This window comes from Salminus brasiliensis, chromosome 18, assembly GCF_030463535.1.
Source record: "Salminus brasiliensis chromosome 18, fSalBra1.hap2, whole genome shotgun sequence".
NCBI classification, from domain to species: Eukaryota; Metazoa; Chordata; class Actinopteri; order Characiformes; family Bryconidae; genus Salminus; species Salminus brasiliensis.
The window spans coordinates 16,843,187-16,859,797 of NC_132895.1; the positions used below are offsets into that span (position 1 = coordinate 16,843,187).

Genomic DNA, 16,611 nt, shown 5'->3' on the forward strand with positions numbered 1-16,611 from the left:
TTAATGAGAGAAGATAAATAATAAGTCAACATGAATGATATCAACAACATCCCAGAAACGCATTACTGAAGGATTTAGGTAGTGTTGAGAGGGTGGTGTAGCATGTGGTTCCATAGTGTAGCGGTTATCACGTCTGCTTTACACGCAGAAGGTCCTGGGTTCGAGCCCCAGTGGAACCATGACTTTTCGTCAGGGGTTTACTCTTTTAGTTTTGTGGACGTTTCGCTCACTCAGATTAGTACGTTTGCGTCCTGTTGCTCGGTCTCTGCGTCTTTACTCTTTATTTACTAATGAGCCGAAACATTATGAATTTGCTGCTTTTAGTCTGGGTCTCCACCAACACCCAAGGCTTGTGTTACCACTGTGTCGCCATTGTCTCGTGTCCTCCTCTTTGTCTAGTTTTCCTTCCTCTTGTGGGAGGAAACTTCCCCCTGAATTCTGGGTATAGTGGTGGGAGTACTGGGCTCAGTGCTGAGTTGCGCCACTGCTAAACGGAGCACCGGGTAAGCCTTTGTCTTTTCTGAGATCTGACCCAGTCATCTGGACATAACGCTTATGTCCCAGTAAAAGTCCGTCCGTTTCTCTCACATCCAACACGTTGACTGCAAGAATCGACTGCTCAGCTCAGCTACCATTAAACATAAATCTTAACATGTAGTGTTGTTGCAAGATGTGCAATGTCAATCACTTCATATGTGAGTGGCCACAATGCTTTGGCTCATTGGTGTATTTTCATAATATCAAATCAACAGCTGCATCATTTTAGTGCTTACCCCTTTTTCTAGTTCAGGGAAATGTCTCTGGTGGTCCACAGCCTTGTTTGAGAACACAAACAGCATGTCCCAATCTAAGTCATATGCATTTTTACTAAAACAAAATCATATTTTGGTGTCCAGTCATTTAGCTATTGCTATAGAGTATGTGTGTCCTTACCATTTAAGCTTGGTCCATAAGACTTGCCACTTTAGTGTCCCTCCCCCCCAGTAGTGGAGTAAACTCTGCACTCATTCACATTTCAATCATTGACATTTCCCCTTCACCAATCATCTGCACTTTAAGTCTCCTCCTTAAATTCTACACCTTTAAAGTCTTATATTTTACTAGATCAAGCTGTGGTATGGTTCTTATATTTGGTATTACAGCTACCAATCCACAGTTAGTCTAAAACAGTAATCATAACAGCCTAAACTAGAACTGACTACCTGACTAGGCGGACTTTTGGACATGGAATTGCTCTTATCCATTGTGGCAAGTTCTCACTTGAGAGGAAGGAAAGGAGTAAGGCATGAAGACATATTGTGTCTCTAAAACACATAAAAAAATCAAGTTAATAGCAGCATTTCCATTGACGATATTGGGATTTTGCATGTGTTGTGTTAGCGTTTAGGAAGACACATTAGCATAGCAAGCATTAGAAAGATACCACATTTTACAATAAAGGATGGAAACAGAGCATGCAAGCTGGACAGTGTATTTGAGGAGAAAAAGACTGCACACTCAGTCACAGTTATTTGTCTTTTTAGCTCATATTAGTGATACTGTTGCTTTTTTCAGTTGAATCTGGTCATAAGTGGATCTACTCCGTTTTACAAAAAACACCGCAAACACCAAAACGTTTAAAAGAGTGGAGATGCCGGGGATTGAACCCGGGACCTCATACATGCGAAGCATGCGCTCTACCACTGAGCTACATCCCCACGTGATGAGAAAGTGGCTCGCGGATGACCATTTAATACACTGTGTGGGTCAGTTCCTTTGTTTTCTCTGGTTTAACTAATGCAATCTTATGATACAGAACTAAACTCTACTGGTTTGTTCAACCTCAAATGGCCGTAGTTACGCTGTGGAAAGACGCCCCAGACAAAAAGAAAGTAAGCAAGTTGAAATGATTTTAAAGTTGAAATGCTAAAATGGTACCCTGTAAAGCTCATAACATGGCATATAAGAAGAGGGGTTTTCATACCATTCAATTTTTTTTTAAATCCAAAAGGATCTAAATTATGTAAAGTCTGCTGAACGGCCTTTTAATTGCAATGAACTCTTTTTTGCAACGTTAGCTAACTAAACCCCCTTTGATAGGCTGCCGAGGTCAGTGTCCCTGTGACATGTAAGACATTAGCTAGCTAGTCTAGCATTTCCTTTAAGCGTCGTGTTCACTCAATCTAAGCTAACGCTAGATCACACACACCTTCACTTGCTTAGTGATCAGATTCAAGTTAGCTAACTAGCTATCTGCGTTTTTTGCTTGTGGAACTTTTCTTTACTATGCAAGTTATCGCTATATTTATTATATAAGATAATAAATACAGCTATTGCTAGTATTTGTGTAGGCTAACGTTTATACACATTTAGAAACCCATTTTGATAAAATACCAGAACGATGTCCTTATTATGTATAACTTTGGTAGAAATGTGGTAAAACAAAAACAAGCAGAGTGTAATAAGAAGATTAACAGAGATTGCTGCTGGTCTGAACTGGACCAAGTGCTTTCGTAGTCGTTCATAAACCACTGTATACGTTGGAATTTCAGCGGTAAACCGAGCTGCGATGGCCGAGTGGTTAAGGCGTTGGACTTGAAATCCAATGGGGTCTCCCCGCGCAGGTTCGAACCCTGCTCGCAGCGCTGCGGGATTCGCGCTTTTTGGCTGAATAAAGTGATCCCATCAAACCGCAAGTAATCATACATATTTTAAATTAAATGTAAGAGTACAATGACAATTGCATCCTGTTTCCCGTTTTGTCAGAACTTAGCTCACTCAAACTGCACCCACCAAAGACTTTTGTCCCGCTCACTTTGTCACACAACATTGGTAACTATATATTTCCTAGTTTCATACATATTTTAATGTAATTCTTGTACGTTTTAAACAATTTGTATGCATAGTGTATCGTTTAAACAATGATGTATGCATAGTGTAAGCAAATGTGTTTATATACTGTATTACTTATGTTGTATATTTAGTTTTTACTACTTTGGGTACTAAGCACATAGGTTTTCGCTGATTTTTACACCTGTGTGATGTGATATGACAATACAAAAACAAAATACTGCCTGGAGGATGCGGGCATCGATCCCGCTACCTCTCGCATGCTAAGCGAGCGCTCTACCATTTGAGCTAATCCCCCTCACGACCACATGGGGCAGTGCAACTATGTGTTGTAATGAACACCTTTGTCATGTGAAGTGCTTCCTCGTGGGGGCGCGCTAAGCTTTTACTTCAGTCACTCCTTATTAATAAGCATTTCAAATGTGAAGCAATATAAGAGTTTGTTTGTAAGGGAATGTTTAATGAATAGGATATATTTATTGGTCCTAAATGGGCCAGATATTTCTGTAGTTTAATGTAAAACTGAAAAAAAAAACTTTGCAAAACACTGATGAGATACAATGCAAATAAAGTAAACTGAATGGAATGAGTAACCTTACCTTCAATGCCACCAGATTCCTGAGGAGAAGGTGGTTAAAATCCCTTATTGACTGCGATAGACCTGCAGAAAGATTTGGTGGCAGCAGGCATTAAAGTTTTAGTTTGCACATTAAGCACTGAATGTTTCCATGCCTGTTCACCTCTACTGACCCAAGGGCTCAAGAAAAGTCGCCTTCAATCTGCTCAGAATGTTCTGTGGAATGGTGAAACATAATTGAAACTTTTGGAGCCTATGGCCCAGTGGTATGTCTGGAGGAGAAAGAATGAAGCATACGCTGAAAAAACACCCTGCCCACCGTAAGGCATAGCGGTGGCTCTGAGATGCTCTGAGGCTGCCTTGCGTCCTCTGGCACTGGAAACAAGCAGTGTATGGAGGACAAGCTGAATTCAATCAAGTATCAGGAAATCCTATGAGAAAATGTCATGCCTTTTGTTAGGAAGCTTGCTGGGAAGCATCTCTGGACCTTCCAACAGGTAATGCTCCATAGTATACCTCAAAGTCCTCCAAGGCTTGGTTTCAGTCCTAAGTCCTAAAAGATTCTGGGGAGGTCGTCACAGTCGCATGACTTGAACTCGATAGAAAATCTTTGGTGGGATTTGAAAAAAGCAGTTGCTTCACGGAAACCAAAGCATGTTAGTGGAAGACAAGCGTCCAGGCTTTTTTCTGTCCTGGCACCAAAGTGGTGGAACGAGCTGCCCCTGGGTGTCCGAACGGCCGAGTCGCTCGCTGTCTTCAAACGCAGACTGAAGACCCACCTCTTCAGAGAGTACTTGGACGAATAGTTCTATGGTCGCCTTATTGTATTGTGTTTAGCAATGTCTAAGCTTAGAGGTAGCTTTTGAATTATTAGCCTATTCTAACTAGCGAAGGTTTTCTTGGGTAAATAGCAAAGCACTTTGTAAGTCGCTCTGGATAAAAGCGTCTGCTAAATGCCGTAAATGTAAATGTAAATGTAGTGAAATGGGGGTCACTGTCCATCAGAAATGGACTGATTCCTCAGGAATACTGCTGGAAGCTGGTGTCTGGCTATGCATCACGTTTGAAACAGGTCATCACAGTAAAAGGGAGCTCTAATAAGAGCTAAAGACGCTTGGCGTCTAAAGACGTTGTGAAGGGGTTGAATAATTCTGAGACTGCAGTCGTCATTAAAATGGCATTTTCTATTAGTTGTGTTAAGATATTAAAATTACTCTTGTTTGATTGGTTTATGCTGAAGTAAATTTTGCTAAAAAAAACTCATTTGCAATTGGAATTGAATCATTTCAGTTGCAACTGCAAATGTTTAAGGGATCTTAATAATCATAATACAGACTGTCAATGCTCTCCTTTGATTTCATCAGTTGCTACTGTTTCACACTTAGTTAACCTTTATGGACAGATCAGTGAAGAACTGTGATGTAGTGCCACATTTCACAAACATAACATTTCTTTGTTAGTGACTGATTTTGAATTTAACAAGCTCTTTTCCATTGGTGTTAGGAGGCTCGCTGTGGGTAAATAGGACCATGTCCTGTCTCTTCTCTACAGTAAATGAAGCATTTAGCTAGGCTAACAGGCCAATTGATTGTGGCCAAAGAGTTTAATTTTAACAAGCATCAGTCCACAGCACTTGTTTCTAAAACTCAGCACAGCTAGACAGTCAGTATATAACATTAGCTATGCAAATGAACAAATGACAGCTGTTAGCTCACCTCAGCGTTTCTTTTACAGTCATTTAACCCCCACGGGCAATACAAAAGTCATTGCATTTCCTGTTTTGAACACTCTACCACAGAGCTGCAGGACACTAAACTGAACTGACACTGACAATGAGAGTGGTGGACTGACCATTGTGCCCAGAGAACACTAAATATCAGAGAACACTGATAGATCTACTGAGCAAAAAGAACGCCTGTCATTCACTTGATATGTCTGACGCTCCCAAAACGTGCACAAACAAGCCTGATGTACAGAATTCAGAATGTTTAGAATTTCTGGTATATTGCATGTAATTGGTGGGTGTCAGGGAGCGAGTTGCATGAGAGGTGGGGTATCTGCTGTGCTATGATTATTACGTCTGTGTAAGCAATGCTGCACAGTGGAACAGTGCACCCCTTTTGACTCAGCTAATCTTCCACTTTTTGGTGGTCATATGGGTGTATCGATTCCTCTTACCACCATTCCTGCAGTTCTCTTGGTTTTTTGGTCTTCCAGATCTTATTGTGACCTCCATAGTTCCCATGAACTGCCATTTTGTAATGACAGTCCACACTCTAGAAACTGCAAGAGGAAAATGCTTGGTTATGATTAATTCATTTTAAAAAATCAATGTTTATCAATATTCATTGTATTCATATATAAACTGACGTACAGTTGTTAAGTAAGTTGAATTGACCTTTTTTGCAAGATGTTTTGACTCCCATTTAGGTGTTTAGTTACAGAGCACATGAGGAAATGGTGTGTATTTACAATGTGTGGACAGATGCACATATTGAGGTGTGGGTCCCTAAAAAGACACTATCCAGACACAACTCATCACTGAGAGCAGTGGCCTTAGTTTTGTAGATCTCTGTTGTGTGTTTTGACCCTGCTCTAGTTTCCTGGTTTGTGATCATGGATTCTCCCTGTGTTTACCTGCTCGCCTGTGTGCCGACCTCTACCTGCTTTGACTGAGAGTATGGGAAGGTCCTTAAAAAGCTACGCTGCACATGTATCCTGTCAAGTGCTTATTTGCCGCTTGTACGCTACCAGTAAAAAATGGGTGATGGCTAAAATGACAGGAGACAGGAAGGCAGGAAGTCATGTTAATAACAAACCCTGCCTATTTTATTTTCACACCAGGGGTAGAGGGCCCAGAGGGCATGTGTGTGTGTGTGTGTGGATTTGTGTGAGAGAGTGAAAGAAAGAAAGATGACTGCATTCAATTCAGCCCCACCTCCCTCACCCCTCCTCTCTTTCTTCCTCCCTCTCTCTCTTTCTCGCTCATGCTCAGCGTGTGTGGAGTTGGGCGCTGAAGTGAGGAGGCAGCGGCATAGCAGGTGCAGGAATCAAAAACTGTCAGAGAGAGAGAGAGGGTGGAGACTGAGGTAAAATCACTGGAGGGAGAGAGAGCGAGCGAGAGATAAACACGAGGGAGAAAGCACTGAGAGTAAGAGTGGAGACTCAAACAGAGAGAGAAAGACACTGATTGTGGAAGAAAATTTCAGGGAGCGAGAGAGCAGCACAGAGAAAGGAAAGAGAGAGACAGAGAGGCAGTGACAAGGCAAGGCAGTAAGGGAGAAAGAAAAGAGGGATTGTTAGGGAAACAGTTGGAGACGTGCATTTGGAGAGAGAGAGAGAGAGTGGAAAACAGGGACGAACAAAGAGCTGGAAGAGTGTGAGCATGCTGAGGAGGAAGAGGAGTGTGTCCTTCGGAGGATTTGGATGGTAGGTCCCTCACATGAATCAGGATCAGCTGTTAGCTGTATGCTAGCCAAAGTATGTGCCATGTATGTGTGCCAGGTGCTGTATGTGTGTGTGTGAGTGTATGAGAGAGAATGAAAGTGTGTGTGTGTGTACATAATTGGAATAAGAGGTTTTTTTTCAATGCATTGTGAGAAAATGCATGTGTTTATCACTTAACCTGATCATCCCTGGGTGTACTATTCAGTTATTATTGATGACGCCTGTTATTCAGTTTATTATTGGTTAATGTCTGTGAAACTAATATACAACTGATGTAGTTCATTTCTGAGAGTGATGTGAAGTGTAGGCCCATGTACAGGCCCTTAGAGTTTAGGGGTTAATTAAAAAGCCACCTCTGTATTCAGTGGGTAAATGAAGGCACAGCTAAGGGCCCTCAGAGTTTTAATAAGCTAATAAAAAAGAAGGCTGCTGCTGCTGTTTCTCTGTGACCTAATGGCTTAAAAAGGTATGAAGGCACCTAATGAAGTTCTGATTGAAGTTGACTGTGATTCTGTGGTGATTCTGTAGACACAGTCATATCAGAATATCATGACCGCCTACCTAATAGTGGGAATAACCACCCTTGGCTCAGATGACACTAGCGAGAAGTTGTGGCATGGACAGCATTAGGTGATAGAAGGCCTTCATTATAGAAGTTAACTGGTCCACAGCGATGCATAGATTGCTCTGTACTACTGGCTGGAGTCATTGTTCCCCTGGCATCAAAGGCCTGTGGGAAACCACTGTCGTGCCGTTGGGAGATGCTTGGTGTGAGAAGTCCATTCTCAAAACACCTTCACTACGGCGGCTCTGTTATGTTAGTGGTTTCTGAGATGCTACCGCCCTTTGTCCGGAACCATAATCTTATACATCAGTCAAACAGCATTGTTTGTCCATGATGATCACTTTGCACTCAAAGACAACTGTTTTGGTGTTATACAGTACCATCATCTTTAAAGAACCATCTACAACAGGTTTTCTGTCATAGAGACCAGGAAGAAGAACCATTTATGCATTCAAATTGTTCATTACATGTTCATGGTTCAATACAAAACCATTGGCTTTACAAGAGAACTCTAGAAGAACCTTTTTAAAAAGGGGTGTACCCACTTCCAGCACTTCACACTTTTTTCTGGTTTGAGCCACTCCTACTTTCAGTTAGCAGTTTAAAAGAAAGTACACCCTGAGGCAATGGCTATTTATAGAAACAATGACAAGTGAAATGAGCCGTTTGGATGTTCAAAGATGCCAAAGATTGCATTTATTAAGTATTTAAAATTACTCTTTGATCTATAAATAGTAAGTATGTGACTCTGACTAGGATGAAAAATGCTCAGACAAGCCTATTTACAACCCTGTTATTTTGTCTCAGAATAAACGACCTGATTTTCCTTTCACAGAGGAAGCTCTGCATTCAAAGGTGATTTACAGCACAACTATTAAACCATAGTTTTGTGTGTGTGACAAAACACTGTATGTAATACACTAAGTCTTACTGTATAGTGTTGCTGTATAGTGTAGCCTTTTTTTCATGCAGTAAAATAATTGAACCCAGTTACAATCTTATCTCCTTGCTAAGCGCACATGTAACACAGCTAAATGCCCATATGGTTTGGTTTTATCGCCTTCTAAGACACTGACATATAAAACAGCATGGGCAGCAGGACATTAAGGCAGCTAACTTCAGTTTCAGGCCCTGTACACAAATTCAGTTTGAAAATGTATTTTTTTCTAAACGCCACGCGAGAGCTTTTGATTTTCAAATGCTTGCGTGATCATGCTAGGCAAGCAGGAGGGCGTCACTAACACCTCACAAAGTTTGATGTCACATTCTTTAAGAGCAAGTGTAACATTTTCTAACAACACAGATATCTCCATAACAGGATAGTGTTTGAGGCTTTTTTCCCCCAATTTTCAGTGCACTGTTCTGTCACAGTGTAATAAAAAAGAAACCCAGTCGTTAGTCTGTGTAAGCATGTCCATGTTCATAGTGGGATGTCAGTGTTTTCAGAAAACTATGTTTTGCCTGTCTGCACGAAAACACTGAAAACTCAAAAATCTCTATCTATTTCTCTAGCTATTAAAAAAAAAAACTCTGATAGAAGGCCAAAACCAAAGAACAAAATAAAAATGTAAAATACTCACATTTTAGGTGTATAGTTGACTGATTACAGAAAAGTCTTTCAGTAAAGCTCTTCAAGTGAAGCGGCTCAATGGATCAGATATGAACATTAATGAGTTAATCAGTAAGCTCATCAGTCAAAAGCAGTGCTTTCTTTTTTTGCTTCAGACAATGACTGATACAAACCCTAACTCTGAAATTTACAGTAGGCATTGAATATTAATCTTGCCAGTTTACACAAGACTAGGCTCTTCTTAGCAAATAAAGTCCAGCTAAAAATTTAAGGGCGGTATCTACTGAAGTACTAATGGTCGGAGTGAGAGATGAAGCTGTAGAGATATATAAAGCCCTCCAGTCAGAGCCACAGTCAGCTTTCTAAAGTGAAGTATTAATATTTCAGTGTTATCTTGGCTCTGTGTCTGCTCATGCATTTTAGGGCACAAGCCATAAAGCACTGCTCACCAGACTGTTCAGGCTAGTGATGCAGCACAATCTAAATCTGTCTTCTCTCTTTTTCTCACACACAAGGTAGTGGCAGCAGTGCCACCTGAGCCATCAAACAACACAGTCAAAAAATACTCCAGTGAGGCGGCTTTCTTTGTACTGGCTGTCTAAGTAGATACTGTATCTCAGTAGAGATCAGTCCAGCATCTTCCTTTCATTTTAACCCTGTAAACTCTACCCTTATTGCCCAGGAACACTACATTTACTTTACCTAGATATGTCACATTTAGTTACACAGTTGTACATTTAATTAGATAGTGAATTTCAAAAGGTAATAAGAAATGTGTGGATTTTAAACCTCTAATCAGTATTAAAATCGTCCTTATAAATATTATTATTTTGCTGCTTGTTAAAATTGAAACCAACAGATTAAAATCAGCACACACAAAGTGGTCATTTGATTACTTTCTATATTGACCGCTATGCGTCTGCTGATTTCTATCTGTTTGTTTTTATCATAAGTAATAATCAGGACGCTCAAAATAAACATCACATCAACACAGGTGGAAAGGTAAATAAAAAATCTTACCTGACAGTATACAGACAGTATTTTACTGATTCAGCTATACAAGCTGAAAATACAGAAGCTATGAAGAATATATAGATGTTACAAATTGCTATTTACATATAGGCACTGTAAGAAATGTTCAAATGTTAGTATGACAGGATGAAAAAGAATGAGGTGAGATATGGGCATGATGGGCTATGGACTAAAACAAGGTGATACTAGCCCTCTAGCAGTCTGTTGGTCTAGGGTAAGATGCCATCTGGGAACCGACTGGTTCTGGACTTCTGGTACTGCCACTTTCATACCTCCAGCTGCGGGGCAGCTCTGAGAACATGCAGTGAATTCCTGAAGTGGTGGGTGAAGTTAATCCTTCTAGTCTTTGTCACGCATCAGCTTGTGTATAATTCCAGGAGGCTGGGGAGCTGAACCCTGATGATGTGCTGGGCTGTGAGCACCCTCTTCAGATATGTACCAGGTGGTGACACGGTTGACACTGAGACTTCACTCTTAAAAATAAAGGTGCTTTAGATGGTCATTTGAGTGATGTCATAGAAAAACCACCTTTGGTTCCATAAAGACTCAATAGAGATGTGTGAGTGTGAAGAACCTATTACTATCTAATGAACCATTGCTTGATGTAAAGGTTCTTTACATTCACAAAATGTTTTACACATCTGGCTGTTTGTGGAACCAAATATGGTTCTTTAATGGCATCACTCAAAGAACCATCTGAAGCACCCTGACTGAACCTGACTGACTGAAGAATGTTGGTCCAGTGCTAAGCTTTGCTACAAGGTGTTGTCATGTGAGCCACCTATCACAACATGTTGACTCTCAGAAACATGTGTTCTGATGCTGTTGTGGAAGTCCTATTCCTGTAACTTTTCAGCTTCCAAGAGTCTTCTGATGGTGTTGGAAACTGTACTCACCACACCACTATTTGTAATTTCTCTAAAGGAAAGAACTTCACTTCTCTGTCTTCCTTTCTTAATAGAAGTATGTGGATTTGTACCAAAGTGTCACAACACAGGGGTCATGATGTGGTGAACGCAAGTGCCCAGCAAACACATGGTATGCAATAACTGGGGTAAATACAGTAATTTCACAAGTGCACGTATCACCCTGAATGGTACTGTGACAATTGTAGTGGTTTAGGAGTACTGCTAGGGTAACTGTCGTCTTGTTTGCCCCCCCCCCCCCCCCCCCCCCACTCCTTCTTCCTCTTAACATCTTCTTTCAACTCATGAAATCATTGTGGATTTGATGAGGACCATGTGTCAGCATTTTTGGGTGTTTGGGTGGAAATACATTAAACATGCAAATTAACATTCTGTATTAACTACATCATGGGGATGAATGTACCTGTCTAGATGTACTGTACTCATATGGAACAGTGAGGTCCAATTCATGACTAATGATTGCAAACAGAATGTGCAATGTTGTCTAAATACGTCAGTAGAGAGTGCAGTAACACTATCTGTTCCAACACTGCTTTTACACAGACAAATAGTTTATACATTCTGAATTGTTTGCATCAGATTTCAAGGCTTAATTTACGTCCCTTTATAAAGACCAGCTGGATACCAACTGGTATTGGACTGGTTGTGTAGGACTGACTGAAATATCTGAATCCACACATTTAGCAGCATTCACCTGCTCTAATCGACAAGCCTTGTGTGAGAAATAATTAAGAGCAAATGATGCCAGTGGTGACTGCAGCTAGTAGGAATTAATGATTAGGGCCATCACTCAAACAGCTTCAGGCAGAAATCCTGATGTTAAATTAGGCAACTGTAGTGTAGCTTTCACATTGTTTAACACTAATCTTCTCAATTATACTCTGTTTAGGTCCTTTCTGCTCATGCTGCTCCCTCCTTTCACTGATGACTTATACAGACATACAGAGCGTGTGTGTGTTAAGTGCCAGGTGATGTCTCATACACTGTGTCATGCGCTGACTAACACTGTACCAGGCATTCTGTTCAGTATGGCTCCCCCCTGTTTTTCTTCACGTGTTCTTAGACAGCCAGACTGCTTAATAATGTAGGAGAAATATTAGAGAAGATATTAGCATCATTCCACACTTCCAGCACCCCCCCCCCCCACACACACACACACACACACATGGTGCTCCTAATCTCTCTGCATCGCTTTTCCTCCCTCTCTTCTGTTTTTTTGCTATGTGGAAGGGCACATATTTAAATTCTCCTCTTCATTTCCTTCCTTGTCAGTTTCTGCTCTGGAACTTGTGTGTTAAATGGCTATATCTGTAGCATATATATGTAAAATAAAATATTGAGGCTGTTGGACAAAAACCTTGTATCTCCAAAATGTCAACTTTACAAGAAATAGGGAAAACCTTCTTAACTTTCACAATAGCGTTAGGGAGCTCAGGATGTTGGATGATCACCCCCGACCACACCTCTTCCCCAACTCCCCAACTCATCCCAAAAGTATGGATGGTGCTCTACAGCTTCATGCTGGGAACACTTTATACCCCTCTAGCTCATGTCTGGCATTAGGCATGGTGCCAATAGGTTCATGTTTCTCTGCTCTGGAGTCCTATTCTATTGGCAATACTTCTCTAAAGAGACTAGACAAGCTGGGTGTGAGCATTTGCACATCTGTGTCAGCAAGGCGTGTCCACAAACATTTGCACACATAGTGTATGTATGCCCCTATGTCTTTATATTATATAAAAGCAAGTGTGTCTGTAGCCCACACACCCCGTTGCAGTGAAATATGGCATTAAGTTCTTTCAGTCTTGGCTAAGTGCTTTATTTATGATGTGCTGACATGGTAATTGCTTCTTTTCTGAAGCTTTTAGTGCACTCTGTGCTACCTCTCTCTCTCTCTCTCTCTCTCTCTCTCTCTCTCTCTCTCTCTTTCTCTCTCTCTCTCCCTCCTATTTCTATAGCATACCCCCTTCTCTTAGCATTACTCTCGTTCATTGCCTTCCAGAGGAGCGGTTATTTCATTAACAGCACTACAGGCGATCTATTACGCTGGCTCTGGCTGATGTATAGGATGGGTGGGTGTGAGAGTGAGTGAGAAGGCAGAAGTTTAACAGGAAGTTTGGCGGTCAGCACCATCACCACCTTTAATGTGTATACCAACGTTTACGGTCAGCCAAATCACTTAAGGTCAATGGGAAGCTGCTGCACACTGTTTTTACCCAGCGTGGCTCTAGCATAAGCATTGCACAAAAGCTCTGCTTGGTGGCTGTTTGCTCACATGTAGGTCAGTTCTTTATAAGAATAGGTTCCGAACAAAACCATGCTGTTGCAGTGCTTTTAGCGCTGTTGCTTCACTCGTTTCTTTGAAAATGCTGCTGCGGCCTGGTGCGCTCTGTTTACGGCGTCTCTTTGAGTCAGCTTTTTCATGCTGTGGGAAATTCTATCACACACACGCGCTCATACACAAACACACACCCTTCCTCTCTCACTTTGAGCCACATCCCCACCACACCCAACCAAAACCACATACACTGACACCAGCAGTCACCTCAGTCAAAACAAACACACACACACATTGAGAGCACACACTCAGAGGTGTAGCAAGGTGTTGATGTTTCTGATAATAAATAGGGAACAGAAAAGTGTTCACATCTTGCCTGACAGAGACGAGTGCACAAGATGTGCAAACACCAATTGCTGATTTTCACAGAAATGGTGTACGAATTACGGACCACCGGCTCTCGGAGTGATTAGCGTGTTTCTGTTGTGTGGGTGTTTAACAGCACACCACTGAAATCATGTGCTCTTCTGTGTTTGTTTGCCAACTGTTAAAACCTTACCTCCAAAGCTGTTCTATCATTTACTGACTTACTCTCTCTCTCTCTCTCTCTCTCTCTCTCTATTTTTCTCCTTCTCTCTCTCTCTCTCTCTATTTATTTAATTATATATATATATATATATATATATATATATATATATATATATATATATATATATATATACAGTGAGTCCAAGAAGTATTTGATCCCTTGCTGATTTTCTTTGTTTGCCCACTAATAAAGACACTATCCTTCTGCACTTTTATTGGTAGATATATTCTAACATGGAGAGACAGAATATCAAGACAAAAATCCAGAATATAATTTTAAAGAATATATTTTAATTAATTTGTATTTCAATGAGGAAAATAAGTATTTGATCCCTCTTGCCAAACACACTCAATACTTAGTGGCAAAGCCTTTGTTTGCAAGCACAGCGGTGAGACGTTTGTTGTAGTTAACCACAAGTTTAGCACACACACCAGGGGGAATTTTGGCCCACTCTTCTTTGCAGATCCTCTCTAAATCATGAAGGTTGGTGGGCTGTCGCTTGGCAACTCTGACCTTCAGCTCCCTCCATAGATTTTCGATCGGATTGAGGTCTGGCGACTGGCTGGGCCACTCCATGACCTTAATGTGATTTTTCTTGAGCCAATCCTTTGTTGCCTTTGCTGTATGTTTAGGGTCGTTATCATGTTGGAAGACCCAACCACGGCCCATTTTCAGATCCCTGGCAGAGGGGAGGAGGTTGTCCCTCAGGATTGTGCGGTACATGGCTCCATCCATCTTCCCAGTGATGCGGTGAAGTAGCCCTGTACCCTTGGCAGAGAAACACCCCCAAAACATTATGCTTCCACCTCCATGCTTGACGGTGGGCACAGTGTTCTTGGGGTCATAGGCAGCATTTTTCTTCCTCCACACATGGCGGGTGGAGTTGAGGCCAAAAAGTTCAATTTTGGTCTCGTCTGACCACAAAACCTTCTCCCAATAACTTGGTTCATCTTTCAAATGATCATTGGCATACTTGAGGCGCGCCTCCACATGTGCTCTCTTCAGCAGGGGTACCTTTCGGGCACTGCAGGATGTGAATCCATTGTTGCGCAAAGTGTTGCCAATTGTTTCCTTGCAAACTGTGGTCCCAGCTGCCTTCAGGTCATTTGCTAACTCCTGCCGAGTGGTTGCAGGACGATTTCTGACTGTTCTCAGCATCATTGCCACCCCACGAGGCGAAATCTTCTTTGGAGCACCGGGCCGAGGTCTGTTGATTGTCATGTTATACTCTTTAAACTTTCTGATAATTGCACCAATAGTTGTTACTTTCACATCCAACACCTTACTAATCTTTTTGTAGCCCATTCCAGCTTTGTGAAGGTCAACAATTCTGACTCTGAGGTCCTGTGACAGCTCTTTGGTTTTACCCATGTTGGAGACTTGAAATCTGTGTGATCTGTCTGATTCTGTGGACAGGTGTTTTTCACACAAGTGATTAGTGAGAACAGGTGGCTTCAGGTCAGGTAACAAGTTGATTGGGAGTGTCTAACTGGTCTGTAAAAGCCAGAACTGCTAATGAATACTAAGGGATCAAATACTTATTTCACTCCATGAAATACAAATCAATTAATATATATTCCTTAGATTTATTTTCTGGATTTTCTTTTTAATATTCTGTCTCTCCATGTAAGAATACATCTACCATTAAAAGTATAGAATGATCATGTCTTTATTAGTGGGCCAACGAAGAAAATCAGCAAGGGATCAAATACTTCTTGGACTCACTGTATATATATATATATATGTATGTACGTTATATACATACTAATATCTATACTAATAATTAAACTGAAAAAAAAAATAGCTGCAGTAATTACTGTTAGGTAATTACAGTGAGGTAGGTGTTACCCACTGTCTCTCAGGCAGTCAAACGCTGATATATACTCTGGGCGTGGGGGGGGGGGTGCCCCGCTCCAAGAAGTATCCCAAATTTTTTTCAATTCTAGAAGTGTTTGGAAGTTTGGGATCAGGTGTTTTGACCTGTGTGTGAAATGATCTCGTACTGTGCTATATTTTGGGCAGTGGATGAGGAAGTGCACCTCGTCTTCACCTCCCCACTCTCACACTGACTACACATTCGCCTCTCTCTGGGCAGCCAGGAGCACTTATACCTGCTTATACGTCTCTATAGCCAGGCTGTGGTCACTTAGCCGGTACTTGGTCAGGATCTGTCTCTGCTGATCTCTGACAGTCACGAGATACTGTTCCAGTCTGTAATCTGTTTTTATCATACGAAAGCATTCTAGCCTGGGTTTGGTTCTCCCAGTGTTCTAGATAGCTGTTCTTGCTGCGTGCGATGAGCTGACTGATGTTTAGACAGAGCTGTTGGACAGTGCTGTGGTGACCTGTCTGAGGGTCAGAGAGTCTCAGGACTAGCTGACTAACTCTGTTCAGGGGTCAGTCCTTGAACTGCAGGGTTTCTCTGGGACTGGATTTTGAGTGCTTGCAGAAATGTAGGGATCTTTTTTGGATGTTTATAATCAGGGGGAATCAGCCTAACTCGTTGGTTGGAGTTTTTTTTTTTGTTGGACTTTAAGAATCATTCTAAAGAATTCTGCATGCAGCGCTTCTGTATCTTTCTCTCTCTCTTTCTCCCTCTCTCCCGTTTTCCCTCTCTCTGCCTTTCTCACTCTCTCCATCTTTCTCCCTCTCTACCTTTCTCCCTCTCTCTATCTTTCTCCCTCTCTCTGTCTTTCGCTCTCTCTGCCTTTTTTCCCTCTCTCTATCTTTCTCTCTCTCTCCATCTTTCTCCCTCTTTGCCTTTCTTCCTTTCTCTCTCCCTTTCTCCCTCTCTCTCA

At 41.5% G+C, this 16,611-nt stretch overlaps 1 protein-coding gene and 4 non-coding genes across 6 annotated transcripts in view; 3 read left to right on the plus strand and 2 right to left on the minus strand.

Annotated features, from left to right (window-relative positions):
- Positions 1 to 106: 106 nt before the first annotated feature.
- trnav-uac (transfer RNA valine (anticodon UAC)) lies at positions 107 to 179 on the plus strand. Its single transcript has one exon. It is a non-coding gene; the product is annotated as a tRNA-Val (tRNA).
- Positions 180 to 1,625: 1,446 nt separating this feature from the next.
- trnaa-cgc (transfer RNA alanine (anticodon CGC)) lies at positions 1,626 to 1,697 on the minus strand. The gene has a single exon. It is a non-coding gene; the product is annotated as a tRNA-Ala (tRNA).
- An 845-nt stretch (positions 1,698 to 2,542) lies between these two features.
- On the plus strand, positions 2,543 to 2,624 carry trnas-uga (transfer RNA serine (anticodon UGA)). The gene has a single exon. It is a non-coding gene; the product is annotated as a tRNA-Ser (tRNA).
- Positions 2,625 to 3,054: 430 nt separating this feature from the next.
- trnaa-agc (transfer RNA alanine (anticodon AGC)) lies at positions 3,055 to 3,127 on the minus strand. Its single transcript has one exon. It is a non-coding gene; the product is annotated as a tRNA-Ala (tRNA).
- Positions 3,128 to 6,400: 3,273 nt separating this feature from the next.
- Positions 6,401 to 16,611, plus strand: part of rap1gap2b (RAP1 GTPase activating protein 2b) — a 60,550-nt gene continuing 50,339 nt past the window's right edge. The window contains exon 1 of one of the 2 annotated variants that reach the window (XM_072662563.1): positions 6,401 to 6,835. In XM_072662563.1, coding sequence (XP_072518664.1) covers positions 6,792 to 6,835 — 44 coding nt within the window. In that variant the 5' untranslated portion in view covers positions 6,401 to 6,791. The remainder of the gene's footprint in view (positions 6,836 to 16,611) is intronic. The other variant, XM_072662564.1, reaches the window with a different exon arrangement.